The sequence below is a fragment of the Semicossyphus pulcher genome, unplaced genomic scaffold (assembly GCF_022749685.1).
Source record: "Semicossyphus pulcher isolate SPU_LCO1_2020_fin unplaced genomic scaffold, fSemPul1.0.p SCAF_20, whole genome shotgun sequence".
In the NCBI taxonomy this organism is placed as follows: Eukaryota; Metazoa; Chordata; class Actinopteri; order Labriformes; family Labridae; genus Semicossyphus; species Semicossyphus pulcher.
Window position 1 is genome coordinate 8,628,657 of NW_027211694.1, and position 15,528 is coordinate 8,644,184.

Here is a 15,528-nt window from a genome sequence, read left to right on the forward strand (position 1 = left end):
TGTACAAACAGCGGAACATGTTCACAGATAGACGATAAACTAAACAACTAAACTTTGGAGACGCAGATAAGACATGCTAGAAAACAGTATATTACCATTGCTTTAACTGCTGTTAAAGCGCAGAGCAGCCATCTTGGATTTTGAGGCTGGATTTGGTGAGTTTTTTTCAGACTTTCACAGATGGAAAGCCAACTAAAGGGGGCTTTCCAGGTGGAGTTTCAGACTGGGAATTTATAAAGTCCGTCAACCCAGTCTGAAAGGGACACAGTCTTTAGCTGTGTCCCAATCCAGGGGCTGCAGCCTTCGAAGGCGGCCTACAGAGGATAAATCATTCGTACCCTGCATAGACCGTTGGCCGAACTGAAATGAGACGGTCTGGTCTATGGCGGATTTCCTGTTTGCGTCACCAGCTATTCCCGCCTTTACCCTTGCGTCACCAAATGCTGCTCTTGTCGCCTAGCAACAGGTAGCTTGCGAGCTTCCTTGCTAGCATAACTAAAGTCACTTAACCTATTATTTGAAAAATAATTTGTTTCAGGGCCCCTTTCGTTTTTTTTTAAACATGTGTAACGCTAGCTATTCGACTGAGTTGAAACCAAAAACGTTTACATTTAAAAGTATATTTCTCGGCCACGTAAGAGTCCGCCATCTTGTTTGAATTGGAATGAATCTCATGATACATTGGGAAAAGGAGGACGCATTTGTTGGCCACATCTGAAGGAGCCTTTGAATTAGTACAGCCTTCAGCGCGCCGCTGTGACGCAATCGACCTTCAAAAACAGCTTTCAAAGGCTGCAGCCCCTGAATTAGGACACAGCTTTTGTCCAGACCATCCTTGGCCCAATTGTATTATGGGTAATTTTGACGTTTTGAAAAGGAAGAATTTGCAGGAAAAAAAACTATCTATAGTTCTGGGGCAAAATGTTGGTCCTTTCAAAGATAATTTTATTGGAGTGCTACACTAAATTAGTACTCTACTCTTACAAAAATAATATTTAAACCTTGATGTATTACCGTAACAGTGACAGAAAATGCATAACATTAAAAACATACCAGTGCTGAGACATCTTCAGGCACTGCCCTTTAATGTAGTGCTGTAGAGTAAATTGAGTAAATTGCTCCAAACAATTAAACAAGCAAACAGTAATTTATTGCCAATCCCATGCTGTTGTCCAAGTCACTGATGATTGTTTGCACCTGGTGCATTTTAAACACTTGGTAAAAACTAAAACAGTTTATGAGAAAACTCCTCCGCGGTGCCAAAGCTTGAACTGAGTCTGTAAGCCTCTCGTGCCAAGCAAGAACTGTTCTCACTTATGTGTTGTGTTCTGTGTCAAATGAAGGTGTTTCACTTCATGTGATCAAACTTAATTTATTAATACATGTTATTTTATGTGAAAAAGCCAACACTGTGCCGTCTCTATCACAGTAGCCCACCCTCTGTTTCCTCCGCATAGACAGGCTACAGTAGAAACATGACAGTTACGAGTTTTTTTTTTATATATCTGTATTGTTTTCTCTCTGCTCAGGGACATCTGGTTTTGATTCCTGTCACAGAATGGGATTGTGACACAGAGAGAGCTTCTTAAAATGGTGTTACATGTTTTTTTGATGATTGTGATATTCGGTTAAGTTATAGAAAAAGTGTAGCTGAAAATGTGCCGTGTTTTGTAAAGAAAAGTGAACCTTTTTCCATAATAAAAACATGATTTTTGCTCTTACGCTCTGGGAAATCTTTGCGTCTCAGCTATGCAATTTCAGTCAGCCAAACCACATGTATATTTATAGGAATACAGAGAATGCACTGAGTTGATACTTGATGCTATCTCTGATGCAAGCCTAAACCTCCACCTGGCTCTCACGGCAGCGGTTGGGGAGTTTTGAATCAAAGTGCGGCAATAAGCTTGCAAGGGGCAATATTACACACAAGCATTGCGTGACATTTAATATCTTGCATACAAACATTTCTTAATCAAAAAGCAAGTTTTTTTAACACGCGGACATCATGTAGCAAGCACATAAATGTAAGGTATCTGACCATTACTATCATTTTACCGCTTCTGAATTCATGTGCAACTAAAAAGACAATGAAGAGGAAAAAATCCAGAGGAGAATGGGGCCCTGTTTCAAGGTTAAACAACATATGTGATAACCCCTTAACTAAACTGATGCAACAGCTAATGTTAGCGTTCACGCTCTTTCTAGCTAACATTAGGTTAGCGAGTATTGTACCATATAACTCTCAAACAGTAATATTAGCCTTCAGACACTTCCTAGCTAACAAAAATATTATCTTGTAAGTGGCTGAGTTTGACACCACATGAATGCAGGGAAATACTGGACCAAGGCAGATGTAGCAGCTTGTGTTTGGAAATTAGTTGTGAGAAAAACACAGGTGTAACTAATATTGCTAACGATGGCAGTAATCCATTGTGGTTCACTGGGCTAGCTAACTGGCAACTGAGCTATCGTTAGTGTATATTAAATACACCTGCCCTTTTCCTGATAAGACAAGTCAAGATGTCTGCTGTGAAAAAGGTCCATTTCACATGAACAGCAGAAGCTAGCAACAAGTGTTTACCGCACACAGCAGCCAAAAGCGCAAGCTAGCAGATGCACTTAGTTAGAGGAGAATAAATGTAAGCAACCACTTCCGACAGTTTTACCCTTGTGCTTTATTAATAATAGCTTTACTTGCTGGTTTTTTGGGGGTACAAAAGACAACAAAGCTGTTTTTCTTTTCTTCTGGCCTTATCAAAAATCAACATAAAGAAATAAAGAGGTCAAATTATCCTTTGCTAAAAGCTAAGCTAGCACAGTTGATGAAGGTTGCAAAATGACCATAAAGCCTTGTTGTCAAAGCAAATAAAGTGCTTTTGTTGGGGGTTAATTAGACCCCAAAGATCAGAAATCGGTCACAAATATACTGAATAGGGAAAATATTGGTTTAACCTACACCTTTTGTGTTCAAGGTTGCCTAAAGAATCAATACGTCACATTCTGTAGTGGACTTCTGAAATGTCATTAGATCAAAATACGTTCACAAGTTAATGTAGTTTTTCACAGTTTGAAGTGGATATATGTCGTAAGAAGTCATATGCGTTGATATTTGTCTTCCTAAAGTAGTTGCAGACTTTATTCCATTTAGTTGTGGTTCCCAAATATTTGTTTAACAGTTTGAAAGTTAAATATTTAGGAAAGGAGGTAGGCTAATTTCTCTCCAGTGCTGTTTCATTGGAAAAGATAAGTGTGATTATCTGTAAATGACAACACACACATCTCTCTGAGAGGAACAGCTAATTAGACTTCTCCAACTTGACATGCTGCCATCATCTGACATCAAAGAGGTTCTAATCACAAGCCAGACATTGAGCGCACCCAGCTGTAAATATTTCAGAAGATTGACTTGCAGAAACTCACAGTCCCAGTTTCAAACATATCAAAAATATGCAAGATAAATTAGCATAAATCTGCAAGGGCATATTTTGTTATGCAATAAGAATTATAAGACAGAATCAGGAATTTGTTTTTGATGCATAAAATTAACCTTATTTTCAAACACCATCTGCTAGACTCATCAATGAATCCGCCTGTGTTAGCCTCAGGGCTGATTATGTCATCCCAAATAGCAGAGACCTGACTCTGGGAAACAGCTCCACAAATTAAACAGACTAGTGCACAAGTGACTCACTGGCAAACTAATATTAAGCCAAAGTAAATTAAAGCTCCTGTGAGGAGTTTTCATCAGGTTATGAAACAGACTGAAATTAATTCTAATTACTCTATATGAGCTACAAAAGCAAACCAGACCATCAGTAGCAAGATTGAGTATTTCTATATCGTAATTTGTAATGCCTCAAGCTTCTGGTGGGGGGGTAGATGTAAGACGAAGCGATTAACTGCACGCTGCCTTTGTTTTCCAGGGCAAAAACTGTAAAGTGAGTGATACATATGACTGTTAAAGAAAGCAGGATGATATTTTTTGTTTAAAAAAAACACTGTTTAAACATGCACAGGGCAAAATCAGCAAAGTGATAAGAGATTGTGCACAGGGGGCGCCAAAATCAACACAAACTAAAAGTTCCTCACAGTAGCTTTAATAAAAAAGTTAAAGAGGGCATATTATGCTGTTTCACATATTAAGACATATATATAATGTTACAATATTGGATGACCAAACTAAACGTGGGTGAAGTTTCAAATCTGTAGGTAAAAGTATGTTGGAGTAATCCCCAGGCTTCTCAGCTCAGTCTGCTGTGAACGCCAGGTTTCACACAGTTTTTTCTACACGCTGCAACTTTGTGACGTCACAGAGTGCAGCCTCAGCAGTCTTCGGAGAGCTGGCCAATCAGAAGACGGGGCTTCTTAGAGGGACAGAGTTGACTGAGTCGCTTCAGGCAGAGGCTGTATGAGGGCCTGCACAGAGCACCAGTGTGAGAGGAATAAATTTCTCACAACAGAAACAAAAACAACAAACAGTTTTTTAAATTGTAAATTATGCTAAGCTACTCCACAGGTATCACAGAGTGAAATATGAAGCTTGAAAGTAGTATAATACCTCCCCTTTAAATAAAAAATAGAGAAGAGTAAGTGTATTTTACCCTGGTAGATGCATAAAACATTAGGTTGTGAATGTTTTGCCTCATAAAAATAAAACGTGTGTTTGTGTTATCTTATGTTATGTTATCTTAAGCTATCTTATCCTGGACTTCACTCTGTCTTTACTTCTGTTATCATGGCCCCATCTGAACTCCCACTAGCTAGTTGATATCCAAAGAGGAAGCACTTTGATAACCTCTACTTCCTGCCTGTGCGCCTGAACACACCACCATGTGTGGTTGCAAGAGTCAAAATAGCATCCACCAATTCACTCTGACGGGAATAATACAAATACATGTTCAAGTCTAATTACAGCAAGTGTAACATTTTCCTTTAGAGAGATCAAAGCCGTTCACACATGATGGCGACATGTGCGCTCGGGTGTTCCATATCCGGCACACATGACTTCTGACAGCGGGATTAACACCTGGGCCGACATGTTAAAGTAAACCAATAAAACTAAACAATAGGGAAGGAAATCAGGCAGGCCTGTGACACTTGAAAGATTTCCTCCTACCACTCGATACTACGCCTGCAAGGTAATGATGTGGGAGTAGTGGAAGGATATGACTATGTCGTAAAACTGTAGATTCAGAAGCTTTAATGTGGTTTGATTGAACGGCAGACTAAACTTATTTAACTGATTAAACATTACCAAGAAAAGTTCTCGTCTTAGCGAGTTAAAGTACTAATACAATACAAAATACTCTATTACATTCTGTAAAAAAAAATAAAAGCACTCTTTATACAAAAATAAACCTAGTGATATATTAATTATTTATACCCATATTGTATTGTTTATGTTGAAGGGAAATACCCCTATGGTGGAGCTGCTTACACCTATAAGATACCGTCTTTTTGCATGGGGTCACAAGGTATTTAGGTTTAATATGAATACCTGTGTGATTGCACTTGGCCTTTGACCTTTGGGTAACAAATAATGGAGATGCTGGAAGAAAGACTGAGCATATTAGAAAATGTTATGATGAGCTGAAGGAATTTTGTGGGGAATTATTGACAAAAAAGAGAACACTAAACATAATGTAGACGTGCCAGTGCTCTATGTCTAAACATAGCATGTTTCAACAGTGACCTCTGTTGGCTGTTTCCCTTAAGTACAGTTGCCTGAAATTCTATCCGCCAATTTAAACAGGTGCTGTAACAAAAAATAAAAGCCCTTTCAGTAAGACTTACTCCATGTAAAGGAGGTGAATAAACTGCTCAAGGGAAAAAGTGTATGGTAAAGCTTCGGTTTGGAAAAAAGTAATGATGAGTTTTTATTTTCTATGTATCTAAACTGGCAAATTAGCTGGAATGGGGTCAAACTCATGCGACATTTCCAGTAAAATGACACACCTCAGCAAGTGATGTAAGAGAAGGTGTGGCATATTTGCTTAAGTTTTGACATAACAATGTCTAAATCGACACATTTGATGAGGGTGTGTTGATGCGTTTTCTGTTTATGTGGGTTAGGTTTTGATTTCCTAGTTCTTGTTGGAAGTTCTTGTAAATGCATGTGCTGTTCACAGAGTTTATACTACACCTATTAATTCAGCTGCTATCATAGATTGTCATATCATTAGAACAGTATATGTAATGTAAAGTGTGTTGTAGTTTTCTAATTTAATTTTACCAATACCAATTTTTTATTAACTTTTAAAAAAAAGCTAAACTTAATCGAACATAACTTTTAATCATTTAATTGCATATTCTAGCTCCTCTTTTAAAAATGTAGATTATACATGTCCATACGAGTGACAGTTCTCCATTACATGTTGCTGTTGGATAAGACTAAGCTTAGACATACAACTTTGTGTGGGGAAAAAAGCTTCTTCAGCTCAGTAAGAGATCTTAGAGTGCTGGTTTATGCTGGAGAAATATTTGCCAAAGAAAGGTTGCAACAAGGATAGGTAAACCAGAAAGTGTGTGTCAGTAAGCAATATTATATATGTAACGATATATAACCAAAACGATATTAAATGTGTCACAATATGCCCTGATATCAATATTAGAAATGTGTCAGCATAGGTCCCCACAACTATATTTAATCCAGAAAGTGTGTTAGCATAAAGCCCTGATAATATTAAAAACCAGAAAGTGTGTCTGTCAGTACAACTCCCCACAACGATATCAAAGCCGCAAGGTGTGTGTCAGTAAAAGTCTCCCCAAAGATAATCAAACCAGATAGTATAAAAGTCCCCACATCGAGATTAAACCCAGAAAAAATGTGTCATAAAAGTCCAAAAAAGGGGCGTTGTTTGGCTGAGTTGTTAGAGCAGGCGCCCCATGTACAGAGGTGCATGTGAAAGTGTCTGCGTCAGTCCCCATGATATTTACGCCACAAGGTGTGTGTTAGTAAAAGTCCCCTCAAAGATAATTAAACCAGAAAAGGTGTGTCAGTAAAAAAACGTGTGTGTCAATCAAAGTCCCCACACTGATATTTTAACCACAAAGTATTTGTCAGTAAAGGTCCCCATAACGTTGTTTGGCATAAAACACACAACACATCCACCGAGAGTTAAGTTATACAAATATTTATTTAGACATGTAAATATTGCACGTGCTTAATGCCCTGTCTTGACTTCATTTGTACTGAATCAAATACTCCGGATATATTTGATTTGGATCAAAAACAACAAAAATAGAGGGATGCTTGATATCATTCACACAGCTGTCGTGTGAGTTTTCAGAACTTCCATGATCAGGTTTTTGGAAATAAGACTGTCCAACAACGGATGTCCCGATCATCACCCGAGCCAAAAATATTATTTTCGTGTTTTCACCATATGTATCTCCTGTTTTCCCACCAGACAGCGGCAATGGATCTGAGCTGCTCCGGCTGTATTTGTCCGCAAATGAGGCATGTTTTGCAAAATATATTCCTAAAGAGAAAGAAATTAAAGAAACTCAAATTAATAAGGTATCAGTCAGAGCTATATTTCAATAGGTTAGATATTGTTGCATAGTATTATTTAACTTACCTTTGCCGTATGAGTGGCCATTTTGCCCAGAAAGCCGTAAATCAAAGTTATATTTGCATATTTTGTCAACATTTTTGATTTCGGTCCCATGAAAGAGTCTTCTCTCTTGTATTTCTTTGACACCTTGGAGTCTCATTAGCTGTTTCTTTTTCCTTAAACAAAAAGAGGTACCATGTTGATTAAAAAGAAGGGGGATTAGGAAGTAAATGGAGGGAGCCAAACTCAAAAACCTACCGACCTACAGAATATTTCCCATAAGTCCAAATTCTGTATCCTGTGGACCGATACAATGCATCTGTCCAACAGCCCATCGTTCTTCACATAGCCGGCCACAGTCTTGTACTCAGGCGTAAGTTCACTCAGAGGGATTAACTGTAAAATATAAACACACACATTTATAAAGAATTTAATAAAGTATCTACTGTGTAGAATTCTAATGGCAATGTCTGATGATTATGATTGTTTGTGATTGTCACTTTAGTAGCCTAATCTTTTTTAAAGTTCGGCTAATTTAAGCATTGGCTAATATGCTAGAAAGCTTTGGGAAATGTCATATAATAGCATAAAATTAAAGTTAAAGTTTTTTTCTTAAAGATAATTTAATGACAACTCCTCTCAACGCTTGGATAAAAAAAGAAATGTTCGACCACCACCTGTTTTTGAAGTTAAGATTTGTTTTTTTGATCCAAACGAAGATGCTAGCTTGAAATGATATATTTTTGCTTATTCAAAAGAACAGGAAACAAAATTAAAATTAAAATTATCACTTATATTCGTCTATATTTATGATACTTTCTTATAATTTTATATTTTCTTACCAAATGAAGTGTCCATATTTGTCTTGTGGAGAGTAAGACCATGTTACATTATGGCTAACTACAGACAGAGTTGCAATGAAGGAAGGTTACGTAAAAAATCCTTTTATCATATGGTGATAACTGAATATTTTTCACCCAGAATGGTAAGAAGAGTCTTTGTTTCTAGAAACATCTTTAGAACAGCAGCAAATTCTTATAAACATTCTTCTTTGATTTTAAACATCGTCAGATTTATCTATCAGATGCTAACATGACCCACAAACTGGGGCTACTAGCAAGCAAGCTAGCTTGCCAAAACTAATAATCACACAGCTCATTCTATTTGTTTACAAGACTGAAATATTATCAGTAACTTAAGGGACTATGTCTAGTTCAGAAATAAAATAAATGAAGGCTACCATTTTAATTTGTACGAATACTTTTAGTTATACTTTAGTTATACTAATACTTTAGTTCGTTTTTAGCTATCTTATTGCTAACTTTACACTGGTTCATCTTGGGTTTCTGTCCGTTCAGCTGTAAAATTAACAGGATACCTGTTGCAAAATCATATACTTCTTGGTAAATATATACTTCAGAGATATTTTTAAAATATTTTAAATGACTTTATTTCATTGTCACCTGATACGGACAGGTGGGGTCAACCTTTTCCCAGAAGACAGGTGAAGCAGTGAAGCAGGAACAACTGTAGGAGGAAAGGGTTAACTAAATTCCATTTTGCTTAGTTTCACTTTCATTTCACTGAAAACAATAGAACGACTTACCCAGAACTCACTGAGTATTACTTTATATAATTATGTGATTTTTTGCCTTATTTCACCTTCTCTCGATGTTAAAGCCCCGCTGGATCCGCCTTTGCGCTCCTGTTTTGAGGTCTGTCTGCAACATTGCTGTAGAACACAGAAGGCAAGTCAACCAGGTACTTCATACGTAAACAAGGACTTGTAAAAAAGAAACTGCTGTCAAATACCTGAGAAATCTACTTTGCTGCGACAGTCTGATGAAGATGTATCTAAAGATGCTTTTGAGTTTATTTGGTAGTATTTTTCAATATCCTCACTCTTCAGGGGGCTATCAGGGTCTTCCTGCAGAATGAAAAGGAAGTAACAGAAGGCTGTGTATTCCTCGGAAATATTACTCTTTGTGTGTATTTGTAAGGTTATAGATTGATTGTAATATAAAATAAATGTCTGAAGAAGTTTACCTCAAATCTGTGCCACCTTCCACAGTCTGCCAGGTAGTACCAACACCAAGGGGTGTCTGATGTGTCCATGAATTCCACGTCTGCATTGCCCCACGCTGTCATATTATAACAAATGCTAAATAAATAAGTTTAAACAGGCCTCCTACTGTCTGACTGACTCTAGTAACTAACAAGTAACTCTTAAGGTGTTTTTGACTGTTATAAATTCAAGCCACACCTTGTGATGTCACATCATGTGACATCACAAGCAGAGATCATTTGCCTGTTACTATTAAAGATGTTCTTAAAGAGACACACACTTTAGTTGAAAAGTTTATTTTCTGTAACATGTGCAAATTACAGACACCCACATATAACTTCATCCACCCTGCACTCACACACACACAGCTGTGTTTAGACTGGAGAGATCTTCACTGGTCGAACGCGAGGAAATGCAAGTCTTGTACTGCTACACCACCTAGTGGCCAAAAGCGTCCTTAGGTTATTCTCCTTGCTCCAAATCACACACATTCACACAATGAATCCAACAAACGCACACAGCAAAGCAATATTACGTTAATTTTCATTACAGTACTGTACATGTGCTGGCTACATTCATTTATTTTTTTTGACAAATTTACACCAGGTGCAAAGATAAACCTGCGTATTCCTTTAGCAGGTGATGACATCACACCCTAATGATTTTAAGTCAAACGTGACGCTGAAATTGATCCTTTTATTGTTTGGAATGCACTTTGTTTCCAACTAAATTCCACCTCTGTCAAGTCTTTTTAAGGATAGAAGTAAATGGTCGGAAAATATACACACGTACATATTGCTAGAGGACCACGAGAGAACACGACATCACGACTTTATGTCATTGTGACACAATTACAAAACCTTTCATGGAAAGGGGGGAAAGTGCACCGATGCATGGTTTAAAAAAAATGCAGAGGTAGAAGCGTTTTTCTGAATAAAAACAAAGAAAGATCCATGCCTACGCTAAGTACACACAGATGGTGATGGGTTTCTGAATGAGCGAGAGGGAACATGTCGGGGGTTTTTGGTTTCGTTATTTGGAAATCACGTCGACATGATCTGTAAATAAGCTCATGCGTGGCACTGTGGATGTGAAGGAAGGGCTGCGGCTGATGGCAGGACATCACTTAGACCTACGGGCTGCGAATGTCACTCTTTTTTTTTCTAAACAACTGTGCACAGAGATTGAACAAGCAAGCACAGGTTCTGCATTTATTAAAAAGAAATGCCACAAAGGCGGATCTTAAGTCAGTGTTTTCCTCCTCCTCCGTAACCGAAGTATTCCAAACACAAGGGCCCATTTAGAATAAGCTGTACAGTATTCAGACTGTACACAAAGCCTTTACTGTCTTCTCCGTCTTCCAATTTCCCCAAAGGCACTTTAGATGACCTATGCTCCAGTTGGCTCTGGATCCGAAAGAAGAATGTCCATTGAACTGCTTCTTTTTCCTCATCGTCCCACCCTTAAAGTCTGCATCCAAAATATTTCCATATTTGAGATCCAGCCGAGATATCTTCTTGCTATGCTTCAGTAAAACTCAATCAGATACTCCGGGTAAATCTGATTGCTGTCAAATATTACATAAATCTTTGGATTGGCCATATCGTCCACACAGCTGTCGTAAAAGTTGGTGAAGCTGGCGTCCTTGGACGGCGGTCTGCAGTACATGGGATGCCCGACTGTGTATTCTCCAACTATCACTCTGGCCAGGAACATTGTCTTGTAGTGTGGCTCACTCGCAAATATTGGCGGGGCGAGTCCGTGTCTCTGCAGGGTGGTGTTGTGCTTCCCTGTGGTGTGACAGAATTTACTCGAGTATTTGGCATCCCGGGCAAAGTAGCTCCCTGCAGGACGGAAAGGTAAATGTTAAAAATCAGACCGATACAGTAAAGTGAATTGTTTCATGTTGCTATATCACAACACAGAAGGGTCTACCTTTGCCATAGACATCTCCATGGCTTCCTGTCAGCCGCCAGTCAAAGTTAAAAGTACAAATAGCCTGTATGTTGCTGTGTCCTGTGCCGTGAAACAGCATTCGCTCCTCAATATCCAGAGTGCGCTTGACTTTTCGCAACTGGGTTTTCTTCCTTAGGGGAGAACCAGGGAACGACAACAGAGCACTGAACATCACTTTGATATAAAGTGTATTTTTAAGCTACAAAGGGCTACAGGTCTGAGCTCAAAACTACAGTAGGTAAAAGACAAACTCAGTCTCAAAAGCGAGAAAGCTTTTGGGTTTAACAGAAGAAAAGCTTCGTTTGTAGTAAGAGCTGAGAAAAGTAACATAGTATTTCTGAAAGTCTCATTCTAAACTTAAGGATGCACTACATACAGAAATAATCGTAAAATAACCCAAATCACATTCGAGGCAGAGTCCTCGGCTAAAGGCCAGTTCAGATCAATGGTTCGCAACGAGACAGGATGCAGCTGCCAAAAGAATCCCTCGACATCTGATCGTAAACGTTCTAAAGCTGGGCCGTTCACATCAAAGAAACAATCACGCACAGATGCGTCTGACCGTCTCCATAGCAACGACACATAGTTAATACTATAACGTTAGTATTAAGGTGACTGCACACTGCACAGACAATTCCCAACTCACCTCAACAAGTTGGCAGTTGCTGGTTGCAGTCTTTAGAATGTTGCAAAAACCGACTGCCAGCTCCGCACTGCCCAGACACGAGCTGACAGCACAGACTTTTGTTGCCTACTTTTTCTTATTTAACTTTTTGCTGTATTTGACATGGACGGAAGTCGTGCGTACTGATGTCCCGCACGTGAGTACAGGCGCGTTTTTAAGGGAACCAATCTCAGAATGTTGCGGTTTGTTGGGAAAAGGCGCACATTGGTCCGACTTTCTGCGACTCCACCAAACCCGACCGTCCATGTCAAACTCTGACCCGACAGTTGGTCAGCGTTTGTCTGGGCAGTGTGCAGCCACCTTCAGGCCTAGGTTACATGAATTAGCGAGCTGGATTTATGTTATTGTTATAAAAAGAAATGGATGACAGTGACAGTGACACGCTCGCAATGTTAGCTGTAACATTGATTAATAAACGGCGAAGACGGAGAGTTAGGGTGCCTAGCTACATTGTTCTGTTCTAAAACAACATTTGGAGATTTGACAAGTCAAATCTTTTTTTAAAACTCCAGGCCACGGCGTCAGACACTCTGCAACTAACCAGTTCACACAGCTGCAATTTTCTCTGCAACATTCTGAAACCGTTTTGTCGCGTTACGAATCATTGACCTGAACTGGCCTTAATACAGACGACCAAACTGAAGATGGCGCAGTCCAAAAAAAACAACTAAACAAATGTCTACCTGCAGAAGAATTCCCATAAATCCAAGTTCTGAATCCTCTGTATACATTTGATCGGATGATCCATGGTCCTCTCATACAGTCTGGCCACTTCTTTAAACTCATAGGTGTCTCTTCCAAGCTGGATCAGCTGCAGAAACACAAACCAAATCAAAGCTTGGTTGGAAAGTGAAAAAGCAAATAATAGAGTAGAAGACAACCGCAGAGTGAGAGCAGTTTGAAAGGTTGTTGTCATAGTGGTCACATTTTTTTCATGGTAATTGCGTTCAGATCTTTTATTTTTTAGGGCTACAATTACTTGAGCTATAAGCTGGTTTTATTTTGAAATTTCATACATTTTTGAACTGCGACTTTTGACAAAGTCAGGTTTGCAAATGATGCATGCATGTGTATATAAATTGGGGATAAGGTATTGATTGTGTGTGTGAATATATGCTATCTTACTCACCTGATAGGGCTCATCTGTGTTAATTCTCTCCCAATGACACGGAACAGGCAAGGCAAGATTATCACAAATAAACCTGACAGAATGATCAAATCAGAGAGAGAAGATGGGTTACAACAGTGTAAGACTGAGTGCATTTACATTAAATCAATACACTAATATTATTAAGGAAAATCATGTAATAAGGAAAAGAAACATCTAAGATATCTGTGCCTGATGCTGCTGCTCCGTAACTCCCTGTGGAGCTGAGTGGAAGTTACGTACAGGACTCCTGAGTCTGGCAGATGCTTGAACCCTGACCTTTTGCTGAAAAGGTGGTCTCCTGATACACACAATCTCATCCTGCTATTTTATTCTGGGAGATGTTCAAGTCAAAGAAGTCCCGTTTAACCACCCAATCTTACCTGAAGCCAGTTGCAGAGTGGAGGGAGCGTTTGATTGGCCGCTGCTTCCCTGTCGTTACGTTTATCTGCCGCATAACTGGTGAGGAATTTAATGGAGATTAACACCACACTCAGAGTTTTCAGGGTTAGATGAAGTGTATTATAATGTAAATGTTAGTATTAGTTTACCTGAGAAGTCCAGTCTGTAGGTGTATTTTGCCGTGTAGAATTCCATGACACCTCGCTGGTTTCTGTTGTAGCACTGCTCAATCTGAGCGCTGGTCACAGAGCAGGCTGCACTGGGATCGATCTGACAACATAGTTATGATTATAAAAATGTAAATAGTTGATTTCTGAATTTGTTTATAAATTTTAAAAAAGCTGTGGGAAAATTCTCATCATAACATTCTTAAATACGCGGTGACATCATCAGATGTTTTGTTTTGTCTGATCGATAGTCCAACACCACAAAATCTATTTACAATCAATATATTTACAACAAAGTTAGACCAAGAAAAGAAGTGAATTCTCACATTTACAATCGGGAAAAATTTAATGTTTGACATTTTGCCTTGAAAAATAACTTTGCTTCACTAATGTCTATCTTAGAAGCAAAAGAAGTGAGTGAATTGAAACTAACAATGCAATGGGGTTTACACTAAGTCTCTGATCATGTGCCAGCCAAAGACTTCACCCGGGAATAATTGGCCTAAATCAAAGTGGTTGAACTAGTCTGTGATTGACATTTAAACCTACAGAGTCTTGGCTCTCAATTGCACACAATTAGACTTCCTGGTTTTAGAGAGGGAGGGGCAATAGACGAGAAACACAGGACATGGACTGTTTGGAAAGTGATGTGTGAAGTTGTACTGTGACTACCTCAAACATATGCCACACTCCACACTCAGCCAGGTAGAACCAGCACCAGTTGGGCTCGGAGGTGTCCATGTCCTCCATCTCAGTGGACTCCTCCTCGGACGATCTGATGGCTAACATTGCTGAATCTGAAATTAATAGGTGCAAACAGGCGAAGACACTCAGACAAAAAGCGAGTAACATATAAGAAAGTACAGGCAGAGTAAGAGGAAGTTGTATTCGTGTGACAAACCTTACGTCAAGGAGAGGTTGCTAAGGGAATTTCATCATGTAAACAAATTCAAATAATACAAGATAATGACATATCAAGCTAGCTATCATTAGCAGTTGCCGCACCCGACTTTTCTCAACTCTACGGGAGTCTTACCAGTTTTCAGCCTGTCTTTATCAGCATATAAATCCGCCATTCATTCTGAATAAATCCCCATTAAGAATAAAAACTCTAAATAAGGATGCATAACTAACGGTATATAACATTTTTGTCTTCCTTTCTAAGCGTTGTTTACTTTTATTTCCTGCTTTTTGTCACGCAGCGAACGTCATTGCGTCATTCGATGGAACGCGTCCTCGCTCCCTGGAACGCTGATGCCCTGAATTTGTCCTGCTAGGTAGCAATCTGCCCAGTTACCGCAGCCATAAAGTGGTGTAACTAAGATTTTAAATACAAACCGCTCAGCTCATAAAATACGACGCAAAAGAGACACACTTATAGGTCAACTGATCCGTAGTTTTAATTTATTAATAAACCAATAAATTATTAAATTGGGGTTTTCTAGTGAACTTTGATTTTTGCATGAATCAATGTTACATTTATGTTTTTTTTCAATTAAGCGTTTGACATTATGATGCATTCATATCTGCATATTTCTTACACCAACGTG

The 15,528-nt window shown here is 38.8% G+C and overlaps 2 protein-coding genes across 2 annotated transcripts; both read right to left on the minus strand.

Annotated features, from left to right (window-relative positions):
- Positions 1-7,130: 7,130 nt before the first annotated feature.
- LOC138599614 (protein mono-ADP-ribosyltransferase PARP11-like) lies at positions 7,131-9,768 on the minus strand. Its single transcript, XM_069671359.1, has 7 exons — positions 9,603-9,768; positions 9,369-9,483; positions 9,219-9,288; positions 9,020-9,083; positions 7,819-7,952; positions 7,581-7,732; positions 7,131-7,481 (listed from the first exon to the last, which is right to left on the minus strand). The coding sequence occupies exons 1-7, from the start codon at positions 9,702-9,704 to the stop codon at positions 7,183-7,185; spliced, it is 936 nt and encodes a 311-aa protein (XP_069527460.1). The 5' UTR covers positions 9,705-9,768; the 3' UTR covers positions 7,131-7,182.
- A 183-nt stretch (positions 9,769-9,951) lies between these two features.
- On the minus strand, positions 9,952-15,128 carry LOC138599212 (protein mono-ADP-ribosyltransferase PARP11-like). Its single transcript, XM_069670715.1, has 8 exons — positions 15,015-15,128; positions 14,651-14,775; positions 13,961-14,081; positions 13,793-13,868; positions 13,392-13,464; positions 12,946-13,073; positions 11,557-11,708; positions 9,952-11,465 (listed from the first exon to the last, which is right to left on the minus strand). Exons 1-8 carry the CDS (start codon positions 15,052-15,054, stop codon positions 11,149-11,151), a joined length of 1,032 nt encoding a protein of 343 aa, XP_069526816.1. The 5' UTR covers positions 15,055-15,128; the 3' UTR covers positions 9,952-11,148.
- Between the last annotated feature and the right edge of the window lie 400 nt (positions 15,129-15,528).